This window comes from Phodopus roborovskii, unplaced genomic scaffold (genome assembly GCF_943737965.1).
Source record: "Phodopus roborovskii unplaced genomic scaffold, PHOROB, whole genome shotgun sequence".
NCBI lineage: Eukaryota > Metazoa > Chordata > Mammalia > Rodentia > Cricetidae > Phodopus > Phodopus roborovskii.
In genome coordinates this window covers 3,585,540-3,604,211 of record NW_026126461.1, presented here as the reverse complement: position 1 = coordinate 3,604,211, position 18,672 = coordinate 3,585,540, and the positions used below count along the sequence as shown (strand labels likewise).

The window sequence follows — 18,672 nt, the reverse complement described above, 5'->3', positions numbered from 1 at the left end:
TCTGATTTGCTTTAGTGTGCCACACTAAAGGGAGTGCTTAGTGTGGGAGTGCTCTCCATCAAACCCCAAGGCCCTTCCTCACAGCCCGGGTCTTGCTTCACTCTTCCTGGCGTCAGCCTGGAAATGGGAAAAAGCAGCTTGTCGCCGAGGGGAGGGCTTGGATCCGAAGGTGAAACGTAAGCACAGGTTAGGCCACTTCTCTCCTCTATCTGCACAGAAAACCTGAGAGGTTCTACTATCAGCATTCCATCTGCTGTTAAGACTCAGGCTTAGGAAGAGTGGGCTGCCCCTTGGACAGTTCCAGAACAGCTAAAACTGGCAGGGGAAGGGAGGGGGCCGTGTGTTCTGAGGAAGAACTGATGATGTCAGGGTTGACCTAGGAAGTGGGGGGTTGGGGGGGAGGCAGAGCGAGCAACTGAGCATTCAGGCAGTGGAGGGTGATGCGAAACAAGGAGTCATTCGGGAAAATATCGTATTATAAACACATAGTACTATGTACACACTCATATACACCCCGAAGAGAAGCCTCGCAAAGGATCCCACTTCCTCTCTGAAGTAGGCTCCCCTGTGATAAAAGCACTCCTCTAGTGGGAATTAACCACATGGAAATAATTTAACAATTTAATCTGTGTTCTCTATAGAAGTCTATGGTAAAGGCTACGTGGAGGCGGACGCGGGTTGCAGGGCTGGGTGCTAATGCATTCTTCAAAAATAGGCCAGGACAGCTTGTTTTCTCTATTCACATTTAAAGTGACGACACAGTGATGGACAGCAGGGTGGACAGCCCGGCGTGGGGCTTGTGGCACTGAGCGCAGCAGCCTCAGACTGGCTTTCGCACCTGTGACATTTTTGGATACTGGTCGGCCCCAGCTTGTAAAGACTGGAGATCTCTGCGAGATGCTCACCCACATATAAACGCTGTCTAAAGCTTGACTTTCATTCCCATCTACTTGATAGTCTTTTTTTTTAAAAAAGTGAAAGAAGCGGAAAAAAAACTCTTACAAAATATATAGTTCAGTATATGAGAGCAAGGAGTGTCTCCACAGGGTGGCCGGTGGTGGCTTTGCCCAGTGTCCTGTCTTCCAGTGTGATGGCCTTTCCTCTGCCACACTGACACGAGGGCACTCTGGCAAGGCTGCCCCCCCTTTTTGTAACTAAATAGTGTCACAGTTTGGTGTTCTTGACCACTGTGCTGAAGGTGGCCGGCATCTGATACACCCTGTGGCCCACGATGGCAAATCAGTCATCAAGTTAGAAACAGACGGGATGGACCTTGTAGAGTCTATGGGCTCCCAGGAGCCAGCTGCTCACAGGGTGCCTTTGTGGGTCTGGCGTTCCGAAAATCAGCCCTTTCTGCCATGGCCCCTCGCTTTTGGATGGCAGGAGTGGCCTGGGCTCTACATCTGGCCTTTGGGATGAGGACTCCAATGCTCCGGGCCACACTCATCTGCTCTCTCCTTCCCTTCCCCCATCCCTTCCTGATTTTAATAAGCAAATTGTACCACCATCTTATTCTGATATGCACCTTTTAAAAAGCTGTTTATCACATTAATGGAAGTGTTTACTGCTGGGAGCACTTCCCATGTACAATGATCTGTAACCCTCTGATCTCAACTAGTTGCACATTATTAGTTCCCATCCAGCTCAATTTATAAATTAACAGAGGTGCCATTTGTCTGCACAAAAATCAATGCATATTTATGAACTTCTTTTATTCAAATAGATTTTCACACATCTTCTCTATGACAGAAACCTGGGTAACTTAGACCTTGTGGATCGGGAGTAACTGAGGCCTGACACATCCATTGTGGCCACAGGGGAAAAAAATAGCATTTTATGTATTTACTTAGTTTTGGAGCATACTTGAGAAGCTATTTTTTTTTTCAGCTGGATTCATGATTTCTTTTTGAATTTCCAAGTTATTCTTATTTATTTATTTATTTTTTTCCATTTTGTTTTTGCACCAAGGAAGGAGATTGCAGTCAAATAATACCCGGCAACTGGTTTCCTCTCTTTGGACTGAAAAATTAAACAGATACTAAATTATGACAGTGAATTTAGAAAGGAGGGCTCCAAGGGCTGGAGAGACATGTCTGGGATAATATGATGCTTCTAAACCCACTGCAATCACATCGTGGCAATCACCGGAGCGTGCCGTGTAACTACCTCCTCGGCTAATATGCCTTCTTCCCGGTGATGACTAATCACGTTCTATTAAACAGCGGTAATGCTGGAGGAACTCGACTATACAAGTGTAATGAAGCCAGTATTCTCCCTGGACAGATTAGCTACAAATGATTTGACACCTACCATCATAGGGGCTTCAGACCTGACAAACTGTGCTTGCTTCTGATTTATGCCGTCAAGCTCCCCAGAGAAGACGTGAAATCCAAGCCTCCTTTTGGTCGAGGTGAAATGTACTGATGTGCTTAACTGCCAGTTAGGGGAAGATGCCCCTTCTCCTTGCTACCCCTCCCCCTGTGCTCCAGGTCATTGGATCAGGGGTCCCCGGTCGGTCGTGTGCTATCCTCAAAGCCGGGAGGTTGTTGGTCCCTCCAGCGTTGCTTCCGGAGTGTGGGAAGAGAGTTCGGTTCTGTGGCCTCCAGCCTCCTCTTCTCCCCTTGACGGTGTCCAGGTTTGGAGGGTCGTGTGGAGTGTGTGAGTGGCAGGTGGGTGGAAGTGACCACCAGGAAGAGGGAGGGAACTGAGGGACTCACGTGCTGTGACTTCCGGAGCAGGCGGGTGCAGGGTCCCAGGTGCAGTGCTGGCTGACCTCAGATGACGCTGGGTGCTCTCCCACTACTGTTCCTGCTGTTGTTCTTTCTGGACAGGTTAGGGGTAGCCATGAGCACAAAGCGCTCATCGGGGCAGCCATACTGAAGCAGCACATCAATGCACTCCTGGCTGGAGGCCTGCCGGGCATAGGCCAGTGCCGTGTTCCCGTGGGCGTCTCGAGCCATGACGTCCACCCCGTACTGCAGAGGCGACAGAGAACAAATTAGTGTCCATGGGGATCCGTGGGCAGGCAGCTGAGGTCACACCCTCAACTCCTACGTGTGGACTGAGCTGACACGGGAGACACCCGAGACCGAGGAGCCGCAAACAGAATGCTCTCCTGTTGTTTAGAGCAGGCTCTGTGACTCTTCTGTTAGGGAGAGCACACCTCACACACAGGTCAGAGCGGGCTTCAACTCCGCTCTTGGCTTTACCTTTCCAGTTGTATACCCATGGGGAAGGGCAGAAGGATGGCTCAGAGGGCAAGGGTCCTTATCAAGACTGAGATCTGAGTTTGGTCCACAGAGCTCACATTGTTGAGAGAGAATCAACTTGTGCAAGCTGCCCTCTGCAGGACTGCTGTGACACATATGTATATGTATGTACCTGCATGTGCGCATGTGCGCGCACACACACACACACACACACACACACACACACACACACACACACGAGATAAATATAAATATTTTAAAAAGTAACATTTAAAAAAATCTCAGCGGTAGCTCAGTTTCACTGCAGAAAATATGTAAGAAACACATATGAGCACAAGAGAAAAAAATTAGTGCCAAGTTTGTTATTTCTGTGTGTTTCCCCTTCTGTTGTACCGGAGGCCCAGGGCTTGGCACATGCTAAGTGAGGACATGCCACTAAGCGACACCCCTAATGAGTTTTCTTTGACTCAAACATAGATAGAAAAACAAACAGTTTGCGCTTTTTTTCTTTGAGTGAACTAGACTTTGAGCATTTTCTTACATTATCGAGACTTACTCGAGAGTGTGGCTCCTAATGGCCTCGAACCATCAAACCCCATGATCTCGACCCTTGCCTGCTCAGGAGCTGCCACTGGCAGAGCTAGTGAAGGAGAAGAGGGCTATCTTTATGTAGTCTTTCTCAGTAGCCCAGGGAAGCCCAGGGTCACGTTGAAGCTTAGCCCTGCAGTACACAATACGGGGCTGAGCACTGCAGTCCTTGCCCGCTATTCACAAGGCTGTGGGTTCTATCCCCAGTCTGCAGAAATAAACTCCTGGGCTGCAGGGATGGCACAGTGGTTAAGAGATGCTGCTCTTGTAGAGGACCTGAGCTGAGATCCTGGCCCCCAGGCTGGGTGACTTTGCAATTGTCTGTAACTCAAGCTCCAGGGAATTTGGTACACATTTTTGGTCCTTATAGGTACCTGAGCACACCTACAAATAAAATAAAATAACTGCTGAAGTGATATTTTGCTGTCCCAGAGTTTGTGAATTTATCCTAGCACCCAGGCTGGATGGCTCATACCCATCTGCACCGCAGCTATAGGGAATCTGGCACCCATTCAGGCCCTCAGCGGGCACTGGCAGATGCCTACATACACATGAATAAAGAAGGGGAAATACATCTTTAAAAAGTTAAAAAAAAAAAAAAAAAAAAAAAAAAAAAAAAAAAAAAGAAAAACCAAAACCAACAACACATCACATACACAGCAAATGCACTCATACACTTTTATGTTTCTTGTTCATGGTAAGGGTAAGTTTACACAGGCTTGTGTAACTCTAAGTAGGTGTGTGTGTGGGGGGGATTTTGGACACTCAAGTAACATGGAACACTGAAATAGAGAGCTTCTGGGCAGTGTGAGAAAGAAATGTGTGCAGACTAGTTATACCCCTCAAAATACTATACTCAAGGCTTCAGCAGCACCTGGTACTCTGGACTGGGACTCCATCTGCTGGAGTGGAGAAGTCCTGTGTCCTGAAGGAATGAGACATGGGGATGCATGCTCACAGAATAGACCCCATGCTGCCACAGCAAGGTCCTATGTGCTATCGGAGAAGCAAAGCCTTGTGGGTAACGAGCCCTTCTGTTGTCTGTCTCTAGCTTCCAGAGCTGTGAGGAAACAGTATCTATTCTGTAGCTTTGTTACTGCGGCGGAGCAAACCAAACACAACCGTCATTTAATGACCAGTGAGGGTGAGGACGAATACTGCATTACCCCGAATTAGCACCCGCATCTAACCAAATTCTTCCAGTGTGTTCCAAAAAGTAGACTAAAAACATGAAGAAACTGGGGCGAGATGTCTCAGTCAGTGAACGGTTTCGCCTCCCAATTTCGAGGACTTGAGTTTGATCCGTTAGAACCACACTGAAAAGAAAAATTCTAGTATGGCGGTGCCAGCTTGTAATCCCAATTGCTGGGGAGGCTCAATGGCCAGCCTAGTCCACTTGGCCAGCTCCGGGCAATGAGATACATTGCCTCAACAACCTAACCTAAACAAAACAACCTAAAGTGGATAACGCATGAAAAAAAAACATTTGAGGTAGTCCTCTGACAAGTGCTGGGCATGCGCGCACGCATGCACGCACGCACGCACGCGCGCGCGCACACACACACAGAGAGAAATGCATTAGTTTTCAGCTGTGCTCGATCCCTGTCACCAGAATAGAGGCACAGAAGGGGCCCCAGGGTATGTATGAGTGGCAGATGTCCCTGAGCGATGTTTAGGAAGCTGCCTGGGGACAAAGCATTACAGCATCTCAGCTCAGCCCTCACTGGCAGGGCCTCTATGTACAACCACTTTACCCAATTTCAGTTTCTTACAAAGTTCAAATTCAAATTTCAAATTTAAATGAATAATTTTTTTTCCTGAGTAGAAAGTCATTAAAATAGTGCAAGAGAGGCTTGGAGACAAACTCGCATCTACCAGACCTCAGTGCCTAGGGCCAGTACTTTTGCGTTATGGTATGAATAGAAATTCAAAGGTTTGGCAAGGGGACTCGGAGAAGCCATTCACATTATTCACGCCCCTACCCTCACCCACAAGAAAATGACATTGGGAAACAAGTTCTGTCTTCTCTCTGCAGGATGCTTGACCTGGGAGGCCATCAGAAAGACACTTCTGAAACTAGCAAATGAGTGTCTGTTTCATTTCTGCTCAGTACCCAATACCCCCACCCCCATGCTGGATGCTGTTCATACCCTCATGCAGGTAAGTCCAGACAGAAACCTCAAACCCCATTAGGGCCAGCTCTTAGACACAGTGGCCTTCTCTGGGAAGGAGAAGCCAGTAGCATAAGGCATTCTGACCCCACAGTGGCTTCACCCTCCTCGGGGCATGTGCTGGGCACCCAAGTCACCTACCCAGATTAGCAGCTGAGCCAGGACCACGTTGCCCTTGCGGCAGGCCAGGTGCAGAGCTGTGCGGCCATCTCCTTCCCCACAGGTCTCATTCACCTCATCCCGGGACCCATGGGCCAGGAGCAGGATGACAGTCCGCAGGTCTTCCTCGGCGGTGGCACGCAGCAGTTGCTGTCCCAGGGAGAACTCTGTACACGGCAGCGGGACCAGGAAGAGTTTCTGTTCATACTTGGCCCGGATCCATCGTTCTTTTTCTTCCCTACAAAAGCCACCAGACAGACACACTCAGGACTGGACAGACAGACAGACACACTCAGGACTGGACATTAGAACTGAGACTGGAGACCCTGCTCTGGCAGCCACCATGGTTGTGAGGTACGGGAAAGGAACAAAAAAAAAAAAAAAAAAAAAAAAAAAAAAGTCTCCATTTGGGATTAGCCCCCTCGGGGAATGCGCTATTTGTGGTTCTGGAAGTGCTATCCTTGCCACCCGCAGCATCCACTGACTTCAGTGTCAGAACCTCTGGGGAGGATGCTGCAAGCCACTGCTGGGATCCTGAACCATGGCCTGGGGGCCTGCATCAGTGCAATGCAAACATGGGCTCCATAGTTGAAATGCTTGTGCTTTGTGTGTGCAAGGAAGGAGGGGGACCCTCTCAGCCCCAGCAAGATGTGCTTATATTGACCTAAAAGGAAGGCCCCAGGTTAGCTGCCCCTAAGCTCTCAGGCTGGCGAGTGACCAGAGACTAGAGGCAGGACGGCAGAGGCTTCATTTGAGGGGACTGGTATTCTCTGCTCTTAACTCACCCACACTCCTGGGGACGCATGTGAGTCTCCAAGGGTCCCCTGCCACTCCCAGCTGAAGGAAACCCTGAAGATTCACACAGGAATCTGTCATGTCTTTCGGGGCTTGTGAAAGGCTTAAGGAGAGGGGGTAGAATGTTGATTTCTGGGAAAAAAGTGTCCCAGCCTCAGGGAGAAAAAGTGGGGAGCTTCTAAGGGCAGAGCAAAGCTAGGGACAGAGGGCAGGGTAAAACCGGAAGGATGTGGGCTCTGCAGTGTGGCAAGCTCTGAGGATATGATGGACACAACTGTGTCTTGTCCACAACTCCCAGCACCCTGGAGTCTAGGAGATTCAGGGACATGGCTCCCAGCCCTAGGACCCATCACTTGGGGGACACTACAGAAATAAGGAGGAGAGGGCAGCGTGGAGAAGGAAGGGAGAAAGAAAACCTCCTAGACACTGTGTTTACACCTATCAAGACTGCAGGTTTGTTGGGCATGGTGGTGGAAGCCTTTAATTCCAGCACGCAGGAATCAAAGGCAGGTGGATCTGTGAGTTCAAGGCCACCCTGGTCAACATCCAATCCCAGGGCAGTCACAGGTACACAAGTGAGAGGCTCCCAGTGAGTTGCTTTTATGGGTGAGCTGCTCTGGGATAGAAAGGTTAGACACTCAAAAACAAAAACAAAACCCCAAAACAGAGGAAGGATGAGACTCTGAACTCCATAGTCCTCCTGACTCGGCTCATTACTAGGAAAAGGGGCAGGGTGTGTGTGTATGCGTGTGTGTGTGTGTGTGTGTGTGTGTGTGTGTGTGTGTGTGTATGTGTGTGTGTGTTTTAAAGAGGATCTGAGATTTCATGAGTAGCCCTCAGAATTTTCCCAGCAGCCCGTGGTGTGTTCCTGAGGCCCAAGCACGCTTTTTCATGAGGATGATGAAGAGAGTAAGCAAGCCCCACACATAGAGAGACTGCAATTATCTCAGATTCACTAAGACACTGACTCACAATGCCTTCTAAAACCCAGAGCCTCTCACTGCAATAATCAGAGCACACAGCTAGCAGCCGCGTGGAGGAATCAGGGCCTTCCCCAACCCTCCAAAAGAAAACTCATTACGTTTCTGCTTCCAGGGCCCAGAAGAAAGGGCTCGTTTACACCTCCGCACAGTGTTTACACTGCGCCTGGTGACCCTAGTGTCAGGTTAGCCCTAATCTGTTTTTAAATACTTAGGCAAACAGATTCTTCCAGGACTAAATCTGGATTAGTTTTGCTTCACTTCCTGGTACATGTGAGTGACCCCCAAGTGACCCCTGACTCTTCATTCAGAGATTCCCAGGACAAACACTTGGCTTCAGCAGAGATGAACTGGCTCCCAGAACTGCAGCAAAGCCCTCTAGCACACATCCTTACTTAGGCAGAAAGGTGGGGGACATCCAGGAAATGCAAGACCCAAACCCCAGCGGTCCTGCCTCTATTTTAGGAGCTTGTTTATAATATGTTACACGTTTGTTGATGTAGTTCATAAATCAGGAAGGAGAAAGAGCAAGACGTGAATTAAATGAGAAGGGCTAATGGTGTAGGAGACGTCCAGACCTCCAGTTTCCAATCTGCTAACTCTCATTTTTGGGTAGGCATTAAAATCAGACTGTCTTATTCTGCTCCAGTAGATTTTAAAAGTCATTGCCAGATCACCCAGGGGTAACGGGGGAACTTCACATCAGAACTCTGGTCTTAACTGCAATGATTAAAATTTCATTTTAATATTCAAGTACCCAGTCAAAGACTGAGCACAGATCCCTGCCTCCACCAAGGACAAGCCCTTAGACAAGCTCCTTGTGTGGCTTTTAGCATCAGATGGAAACAGCTCTTTACTGAATACTTCTAAAACACAGAACCCTGCAATGCTCACTGCTGGGTCCCCCGGCCTTCAAGCTCACCAGGAATCTAAGTGAGGCGGCACCAGGTCCGAGCCCCCCCCCCCCCGAAATCCATTTACTATAGAAATAGGGCCTGGCTCAGGGCAGTGGAGGTTTATGGGTGCAAATTCAGTTGCTCCCATCAACTCCCAAGTTCTCCCTGTCGTTCAGAATCTGTTTTCCGTGGCCTCTGCCTACCCTAACACGGGCTGGGTGAGCTTCCCCAGTGGCTGCAGGGAGGCTGACGGAACCCCACTGGTCCTGGACTGTGAGGCCCCATTCTCCCCTTCATAGAGATCTTAGGGTCTCAGCACTTGCTCCTCTCACCTTCCCGTCCTTGGACAAGTGTTTTGTCATCTGCGAAACGGGCCTGGTGACACTTACTGAAGTCAGGGCTGTCCAGACCTAAGATCGCATGTGTGGTCTACAAGCTGGCCACAGCCACCCTTCTGTAGCAGCAAACTGGAGAACACCTATCTCTAACCGTTACTCAGGCTCAGTCAGGGTCAGGCACGCAGCAAACACCAGTGTGCTGTCATGGGATGGGATGCAGAGATGCCTGTGGTGTGTTGGGGGCTTCTAATCTGTGGCTGCCTGTCACTGTGAGAGCCCCAGAACTCACCATGTGGAGTATGGGGAGGGGAGCAGCTCTTGTCCAGGGGCTTAGTGCGTCCCTGGATACCCAGGGCAAAGGGTCTTGGCTAGTTCAAATGGTTGTCAGTGTGGCTGGGGCTAAGTATGGGCACAGGGCCTGAGGGGCCTAAGTCTCCTTTTTGTCAGGGGCCAAACTGGTGGACTCCAAGTTCACAGGTTGAAGCTTTAGCCACCAGTGTGGCTTCATTGGGAGACAAGGTCTTTAGGGAGTAGATAATGTTAAATGGGGCCCTTGAGGTGGATCTCCAACCTACTACAGCTGGGGCCCATAAAAAGAAAATGTTACTAGCCACCCTACTTCTCCCTCAATTCACAAAAGGAGGGACATGCAAGCCAGGAAGGGAGTCCTCCCAAGTCAACACCCCTGCCCACCATGTACCTTGACCTTGACCATATATTTCCAGTCCCTGCATACAGTGTTTTACCATGGCGGCTTAGCCACTCTTCTCCCCAGCTCTCGTGAGAGAGGGTACTCTGATAATAGTTTCTGTTCCCTTCTGTCAACATCGCCACCCTTAGGAAACCAAGTGCCAAGGCACAGCAACTCCAATTGTTATTCTCAGGTCCCCTGGCCATGCGCTTCATTGTCCCCAAGGAAGGCCAGCTCAAGAGCAACGGAGCTGGCTGTAGATCACCTCGCTTCATTCCAATGCCCTGGAGGACCACTGCTCACAGCCTCTGTTAGCTAATGAGCTAAAAAATGAATTATTGGCACGGCTGCCATCAGCAGGGAGGAGGGGCCAGCTCCTCATCAGGTCTTGGTGCTGACACACCTTTAAATAAATCAACTGCAGAGAGGGAGGGAGGGGACAGCACTCTGTCAGAAGACACACACCAACCCCATCCCTAAAAAACACAAAGAACATACGTTTTCGGGAGATGTCCTCACCTCCCTGAAATGGAGCCTGTTGGGAGTGGCTCTGTTTCCCTCTGGTTTAGACCGTGAACTGCCTGGTGTTCAACCCACAGGCTAGCAGTGGGTAGGAGTGGGTGGCAGACTGGAAGTCCTGTCTCAGTGTCTGCTGGCCTCAGCCAAGGATGCTCTGACACTATAGCTTGATGGATGGACACAGCTACTCCTGGCCTTAAGGAATGGAGGCCTGGCTAAGTGCCCAGGTGCCAACACAGAAACAGCTGCCCAGTGTCCTGCCTAGTTTTATGACAACTCGACACAAGCTAGAATCATCAGAGAGGAGTCCTCATGAGAACATGTCTACATAAGGTGGGCTATAGGGTATTTTCTTAACCAGTGATTGACTTGGAGGAGGAGGGGCTCAGCACATTGTGGGTGGAGCCACCCCAGGGCTGGTGGTTCTGGGTTCTATAAGAAAGCAGGTTGAGCACACCATGTGAGCAAGCCAGTGAGTAGCACTCCTCCATGGCCTCTGCATCAACTCCAGCCTCCACGTTCTTGCCCTGTTTGAGTTCTTGCCATGGCTTCCTTGGACTGCAATATGGAAGTATAACTCAAATAAGCCCTTTCCTCCCCAAGCTGCTTTGGTCTTGATGTACTTCATGGCAATAGTAACCCTGACTAATACACCTGGGTCATATCTCACTTGAGGTCTGTCAGTCAGAACTGGCAGTTGGTAACACAGAATGGCAAGGAATTCCCCAAGCTAAGAGGGGTGGGGTGGGGGAGATAATACAACTGACTTCATGGACCACAGCCTCCTGGAAGTAGAAATCGGAGGTCATGTAGATATAGGTCCACTGACCCTGTGGCACCAGAATTGAGGTGAACTCCATCAGACGTCAGGATGGGGACTGAGATAGAATCACTGCCACGTGTAGGGGAAGTCACATCACTCCACCACTTCTGTGGAGACCCTGCAGGGACCCCTCACTGCGTGCAGGCTGCACTGCGCTCCATGCTGGACCTCAGGGTCTAGTCTTCGCTTGAGTTCCCTGTGCTTAGTACTAGAAGACCCCAGCAGGAGCATTCACAGCAGGGCTTGTCATCAGGGCAATGCCAGCCAAGTGACTACACCGTTGGCTAGGATGGTAACGACCGACCGTGTCTTATCTGTCCTCAAGTGACTGAAGGTATATCCTGGGATGCACATACTCCCTGCATTTCCAGCTGCCCAACACTGGTGTCTACGTTTTATTTCCTTCTCAGCAAGTGGAAACCTGGCAGCAGCTTCCTTCTGTGAGCTCATGAGGGACTGCCTCAGCAACACTATGTGCCCTGTATACACTGCAAGTACATGTCCCCCACCCCTGAACTCCTTTGTTGAAGCCCCAATCCCCAAGACAATGATCTTATGAGCTGGGTTTTGGGGAAGGTGATTAAGTCTGAAGGCAGATGATTGGTGTCTTATCTAAGATGTCCCAAGGAGCTGTCTAGCTCCTTCCACGATTTGAGGACTCGAAACTGAATGTCATCTGTGGGGCAGATGTGTGCCCTTGCCAGACGTTCAATCTGTTGGCACCTTGATCCTGAACTTCTCAGCCTCTAACCCTGTACAGTTCTAATGTTTTACAACTTCTTCAGTCTAGCTGGGGGTGTGGGTCAGTAGCTAGAATGTGGGAAACCCTGGGCCTTGCCCCCCAGCCCCCACACTCCCCTCCCCAAATAAATCCCGCACTTTAGGGTATTGGTTACAACCATCCACTAAGACTAAGGCCTAACCCCTCTGTACCATCTCCTCCCTTTATAGCTGAGGGAGCCGAGTGGTGGGGATGAGTCATCAGTGCATGGACAGATGTTGGAGCTAGATGACAGAGGGTCTCAGGGCCGGGTGGAGCAGAGTGTGAATAAGATCACGATAGGTGTACTCTATTAGACAGCCTAGGCACAGGACAGGAAGGCCTCCAGTCTGCCCACGCGGAGGACACCACAGATCTAGGGCTTCTCTGCCACTGCAGAGGACACACAGACACTCGGCTCAGTACTCCCCACCCCTCCTTACTGAAATGATTTCACAATAATTGAGAACAACAATTTTCAGAAAAGGTATAAAGAGAATGGAAACTCTAGCTGTGTGGGGACGGGGAAGCGGAAGCCACTGTCTGGGCTGAAATCCTATGAGTGCTCAGATGGGAGGGTCTCAGGCAAGGCCTGTCATTTGAACATCGGTAAATCCTTGACCCCAGAAAAGAGACAAATGTAGGGTGAGACCTTGGGGTGGGGAAGAGGGAGGTGTGGGAGAGGCAGGGTCATACTGTGCATGGAACACCTTTCTTACACAAGGGGTCCTTTCTGTCTTCTGGCTTTGCCGGAAGGCTAGCCTTGCCCTCCTGAGTGCTGGGATGGTAGATGTGCACCGCCATGTCTGGTTTTATGCAGTCCCAGGGGCTGAACCCAGAGCATGCTAGGCAAACGCTGTAACAAGCCAGATCCACTCCCAGCCGGAGAGTCTTAATGCAATGGCCTCTTTTCACTCCTGCTTCGAAGTTGCTCCCCCTCAGTTCCAACCACAGAGAGGAAGCCTTGCTAACTGTCGCCAGCTGTGTTTTGGGTCTGGCAGGGAGGGCTCAGCATACTGCCAAGGGGTAAGAAGGTTAATGGGTTGATTCCCAGAAAGAAAAAGTTTCTCATAGAGCTTCTGACTGGCTTTCAGCACTGTCCTGTGGATGTCGAGGAGATGCGTCACTAAAACACAGACATGGGGGTGGGTGGCCAGACAACCCTTGGTCCTCCAGGGAGCCTGCTCTCCTGGCTGGTGATAGTGTTCCTGGGCTGGTATGATGAGCTGTCCCTCAGTGCTACGGTCCTCAGCTGTCAGACGGCAAGAGCAGAGGCTCCGGAGCACCAAGGGCTTTTCCCAGAAGTCTACTCGCGGTGACGTCCTAGAAGATCATTCTTATTTCAGTGGTAAAGGAGGGGCAAGAAGTCACATCTCATTGCCCCGTCTGGGAACACCTTTTCTGCCTCAAGCAAACAAGGGGATTTTTCAGCAGTGATTTTTATAGGCCATCCTGGAGGGATGAATGCCCTTGGGGTGGGAGGTGAAACTAGAGGAGCCACACATGGTCCTGAACTGGTGACAGATGAGGAGAGCAAGGACAGGGAGGGAGAAGAGAAAAGAAAGGGCTAGCAGCAAGGAATGTGCAAAGTGCTTCCTGCCTCAAGCCAAACAGGAACTGGGAGAGGAGGCATGGAAGACAGGGCTGGAACAATATGTTCAGGAAAGAGGGGGGCTCCCTCCCTGCAGGGCAAGCCCAGGCCCAGTGCTAGCTGAGCACCAACCCCTGCTCCTACGCATGCCTTCTCCGGAGCTGCGTTGCTAGGCGGTCAGGCCACAGCACCGAGGAGGATGGCCAACAAAGACCGATGGATATTTATTCCTTAATTACTGAAAGCTTTTAAAAAACTGGCCACTGTAAATCCCACATGCAGGGAGCGGGAGACAACAGACAGGAATTTATACTCATGGAGCAAAGACAAAATAAATATCTGGCTTGACTTCAGATCAATATTATGAGTGTTTTTTTTTTTTTTTTTTTTTCTTCTTCCAACCTGCAGGGTATTTTATGAGCACGGGGGAACAGAACAGGGTCATTATTAATTAAATAAAGTCAACTGTATTAGGCTTATTACTTCGGCGAGTCACAGTTAACTGTGCCGGGCCATGGGGCCTGGCAGATGAGCAGGCAGGTGTAGGTCGGTCCAGGCATGGGAAGGTGCTAAATGCCTGCTCCAGGGTTCCTTACTCGAAGAGGTCATCAGCATCATTGCACTGTCTGGTGTACCCTATGTCGTCCAGGGGTACCTGGGTAATGGTGGGGTTTTCAGAGGGCTGCGCGTGGTCTCAGCCTGAGCTCTGGTCTAGGATAACGCTGACACCTTGAGCCTCTCACAGTCATGCTGTCCCGAGTACCAGGCCCCTCTCCACACTTGCCCCTTAGTAACCTGCTGAGCTGCTAGAATTTAATTTAATACTGGCAAAGGCCCAAAGAAGTCTCCAGGTCTTGGCTTAGCAGACATAATACATACATACATACATACATACATACATACATACATACATACATGCATGCATTCCTGGAGTCTCCTTGTAAGCTGCCAGACCTAAGCCCCTTCTGCAGCCCCAACCATGGTGATCACCAGTACGTGTTTCAACACTGGCAAACAGGCAGTGGGCAGACAGCCTGTGCCCAGCATGCAGAGAGGGTTGAGGGGAAGCAGCGACGGTTATGGTGCCAGGCACAGAGATGGGGCGGGTATGTCGCATCCTCCTCAGATTCTGCCATGAAGCCCCAGCTCTGAAAATGTACGCTTTCAGGAGGGGACCTTGGGGAGTGCGAGGGTCAGGAAGGTGGTGTGAGATAGCGGGACACATCAGGGACAGCCGCCCTCCCAGAGAGCCCACACCAAGAAGCTATATAGAAGCTGGGAAAAGGTGAATCCCCGAAGCCAGGGGCACCTTGACTCTGGCAGATTTCCAAAGCACAGGGATGCATTTTCCCAGCACAAACCACCTGGTCCAGCAGCAGCAATGAACAGATAGAGTGATGTTGTCACTGAGTCACTGAGCCCACCCGCTGTCCTGGTCACCCCAGTCCCAGCCTTCTTGTTTTCTTTCTTTTGTGTCTCTCCCCTCCCCCATGACAGGGTTCCTCTGTGTAGCTTTGGAGCCTGTGCTAGAACTCACTCTGTAGACCAGGCTGTCATTGAACTCACAGAGATCCACCTGCCTCTGCCTCCTCAGTGCTGGGATTAAAAGCATGCACTGCCGCTGCCACCACCACCACCCGGCCCAATTCTTTAATCCCTACATGGTTATATTGTTAAAACTGAAGTTAGTGCAAGAACACTTGCATGCCTTGTCCTCAGTCTTAAAATCAGGGACAGCCTGGGTGTGCGGGTCATGCTTGTAATCCCCACACACAGGAAGCGGAGGCAGGAGGACCGCTATGGATTTGAGAATAGGCGGAGTGATACAGTGAATTCTAGGCTGACTGACAGCCTTCACCGAGTGTTTTGAACATATGCTGTCTGCTCCACATGTCTCCAGACGCATGGGCTGTCACTGTTGCTAACTTGAAGGAAGTCCCTAAGTCTAACAATTTACAAAGAAACCCCAGCCAGAGCTGCAGAGTGACACCTTCTCTCCCCAAATCACGATGACCGAAAACCAGGGAGGTATGATGTTTTCTATCTCTCCATTCAGAGGAATTGGTCACTCTGTGACTCTCAACTGCTTTCCCTAGTGGTGGCCTTGACGGGAGGATGGTCTCCAGCTGGCCCCAGGCTGGGTAGGTAGGTCAGCCATGTCTCCCCTTGTGAAGACAGCAGAGCACATCCATCTGGATGCAGAGCTGAACTGAGATTGCCTAGACCTGAGTGGAGCAGACCTGAGTGGAAGAGGGCAGGACCACCTGGCTGACTCTGCTGCTAGCCACGGCAACTCCACTGCAGAGTAGCAGGCCTTGTCACCGAGTCCTAAGTATTAAGTGACCAAGTACTGCAGTTTCAGATGGAATTCTGATAATGAACCTCAGAGGCCTGTCTCCCTAGGGACCAGAGTGTGAGAGGCAGATGCCCGGGGTACTGGCTTTATGAAGAACCACCTAGGAGACTGTAGGAATGAGGTCTCTGTCCAGGAACTCAGCTTGGTTCCTCTGAGTACTGGCCCCAGGAGCTACGTCTGGATCCAGTCCCTTAACAGACAGCCTCTTCCTGTCCTGGGCACAGGAGCCCCGGAGCAAACTAGCAGCTGAAGGTCTTCTGTTTACTCAACCCTGGGTTTGAATTCTCCCTTAGACTCTGTAGAGTGATATCATGTTCCTTTATCTGAAGAACTGGGAATACAAATATCTACATTGTGAAAATGGAGAGGCCAGAGATGGAGTGGTAGAGTAACTGGTGAGGGAAGAGAACCAAGAGCAAGACTAGGTTGAGGCCAGGAAAGCTCCAGCAGGACCAAGAGCAAGACTAGGTTGAGGCCAGGAAAGCTCCAGCAGGAAGTGGCAGATAAGGCTGAGCCTGTCTCAGGTGACGGAGGATGATGCCTAGCACCGAGGGTGTGCTTACTTAGGGCTGACAGGCACTGGACTAGAGGTTCAGGGTGCTCACAGGGTGGGACACATCACGGAATTTGGTACTTGGGGCAAAAGGGTAGTCAGTGACTGATGTGGATGACATCTGTCCTTTTACTGGGAGGCCATGGGGAGCCAGGAACAGAGTCCTGATCAGTGTTGGAGGAGAGGAACCCCTCCACAAAGATGAGACACAAGAGGCACACAGGATGGGAAATGGACACACACGGGACACCACACCAAAAAATATTTAGAAAACAAACTTCCAAGCCATGGACTTGAGAAGCTGCCACACTGTTAGAGAAAGGAAAAACCCACTTTGCCCCCAGGATCCGCCAATATACAAGGTCAGCATTTCCCTCTCTTTTCTATCCAACTGTAAAATTACATAAGAAAACACAGGCATTTAAAGGACTCCAGCCCAGTTCCACCTGCTTCAGGGAAATTTCTCTAGGTGTCTCTCAGCCCCTGTGTGTTTATGTAGGACAGACTCTCAGCTAAACCAGCCACACACACATAGATTCAGCTGAGCCTCGACCCTGGGAAGAAACGAAAGAACTGTTTTCAGGGATAAATCCAAGAAATCAGTGCCAGACCACAGCGAGCCTGAGCAAGTGGAGCGAGGCAGATCTAGATTCCGTGTAATGTGGCATGAAACACGGCTAGACCTCGGTGGCCCTCCCGGCTGCCCTGGCGGTGGAGCTCCCATCACAGTGAATTAAGCTCGCCATAACAGTGGCTGATGTGATGGGCTTTGGAACATACCGCATCATAAACAGATAAGGAAAGAGAAATGGCCCTTTTCCTCCACCAGGGATAATGTAAGATGGATGCAATCCCTCCCTTGGTGTGCACCATTGCCCTTTAAACACCAGGGAGAGGGAAAGCCCAAGGCCCCTTTGGCAGGGAAAAGCCTGGAACAAGAACCACAAAGCAGGGGCTCTGCCCATGGCTTCTGGAAGTGGCCCCTAAAACAGGGAAGGTCCCAGGTTGCTAAGCTGCAGCCCATTTAGCAAAGCCATAGGAAGTCCTGACCAATTTTCTGCCATAAACTGTCAACTGCCTTTAAGAACATAATCCTCAGTTACACTATTTTAAAAAGACATAAGATTATGGGTTGTGAACAATACAATATCTTCTTAGTGTAGCCTTTTTTTTTTTTTTTTTTTTTTTTGCTTTGAATCTAAGGGAGGGAGGAGATTCCATAGTCACAGCTATCAACCATAACAATAGGACACAGGCTTTCCAGGAGCTGAGGCATTGAGAGTATGCAAATGCAAAAACACTTAAAGGTAATTTGCATTTTAACTTTTTCCAAAGTAGGGAAACATGGAAAGTGCTGAGGACACGAATAGGATTAGTAGTCTGGGACCTGCTGGTTCCAGTGGGGACCACTGACTTGTTCCCTAGTGACCTTTCAGCAGCCATTCCCACTAGCTGGGGTGGGCTCTATTCCACTGTAACAACCACCAAAATGTTATGGGGACCAGATAATGCTTTTTAGAGGAACCCTTACAGATGAACAACTGTTGTTTTTTTCCTTCCTGAACTAATGGACTGATGTTACAAGCACAAGGCTCCTGGCTGGGGAGACAGCTCAGGTTAGGGCTATAGGGCACGAGGGCAAGTTTGAGCAACCCAGCACTGACACAAAACACCAGCAGTGTATGCCTGTGATCCCAGCACTGGGGTGGCAGAGACTGGAGGAACCCTGGGCTTGCTGCTCACATGCATGTACCTGCGTAAACATGCTCAAATCCATACATCCACTAGGTAATTTCCCCCAAGTGCAACTCTGTTGTTGTGGACCTGGCCACAGAATAAGTCATCTTAAGGATACAAATTCATTCTCTGTGTGGAGAAAGAAAACATTACTACTCAACAAGGGTCAGTGAAACTCTTAAAGTTACCAAGTCTCTAACTAATGGGATCAGGAGGCAGAAACTGGCCAGGTAGTTTATTTTCTCTAAGTGATGCAATCTAATCTACTGTACATCATTGCCTCTGGCAGGCAAAGTGAACTCTGAGAAGAGCTTTGTCATTGAGGTTTCTCTGAAGAGGGGGCTAGAGCAGCTCCTGGCCCTGGACACAGCAGGGTGGCACAACTCTGTGGTGGCACAGGGAAGCCTGGCCTCAGGAGAGCCAGAATTTGACAGCTACCGCTCAAGGGTCCCAGGGGTGCTCGACAGTCCTGAACAGTTCAGCTGACTAAGTATGGGCTGATGGTG

The 18,672-nt window shown here is 50.1% G+C and overlaps 1 protein-coding gene across 7 annotated transcripts in view; it reads right to left on the bottom strand.

Annotated features, from left to right (window-relative positions):
- Positions 1-455: 455 nt before the first annotated feature.
- The window catches only part of Agap1 (ArfGAP with GTPase domain, ankyrin repeat and PH domain 1), a 436,703-nt gene continuing 418,486 nt past the window's right edge, over positions 456-18,672 (bottom strand). For all 7 annotated transcript variants that reach the window (XM_051190767.1, XM_051190761.1, XM_051190762.1 and 4 more), the window contains 2 exons: positions 6,110-6,365; positions 456-2,975 (listed from right to left, as the gene is read on the bottom strand). In XM_051190767.1, the coding sequence (XP_051046724.1) occupies positions 2,775-2,975; positions 6,110-6,365 (457 nt within the window). In that variant the 3' untranslated portion in view covers positions 456-2,774. The remainder of the gene's footprint in view (positions 2,976-6,109; positions 6,366-18,672) is intronic.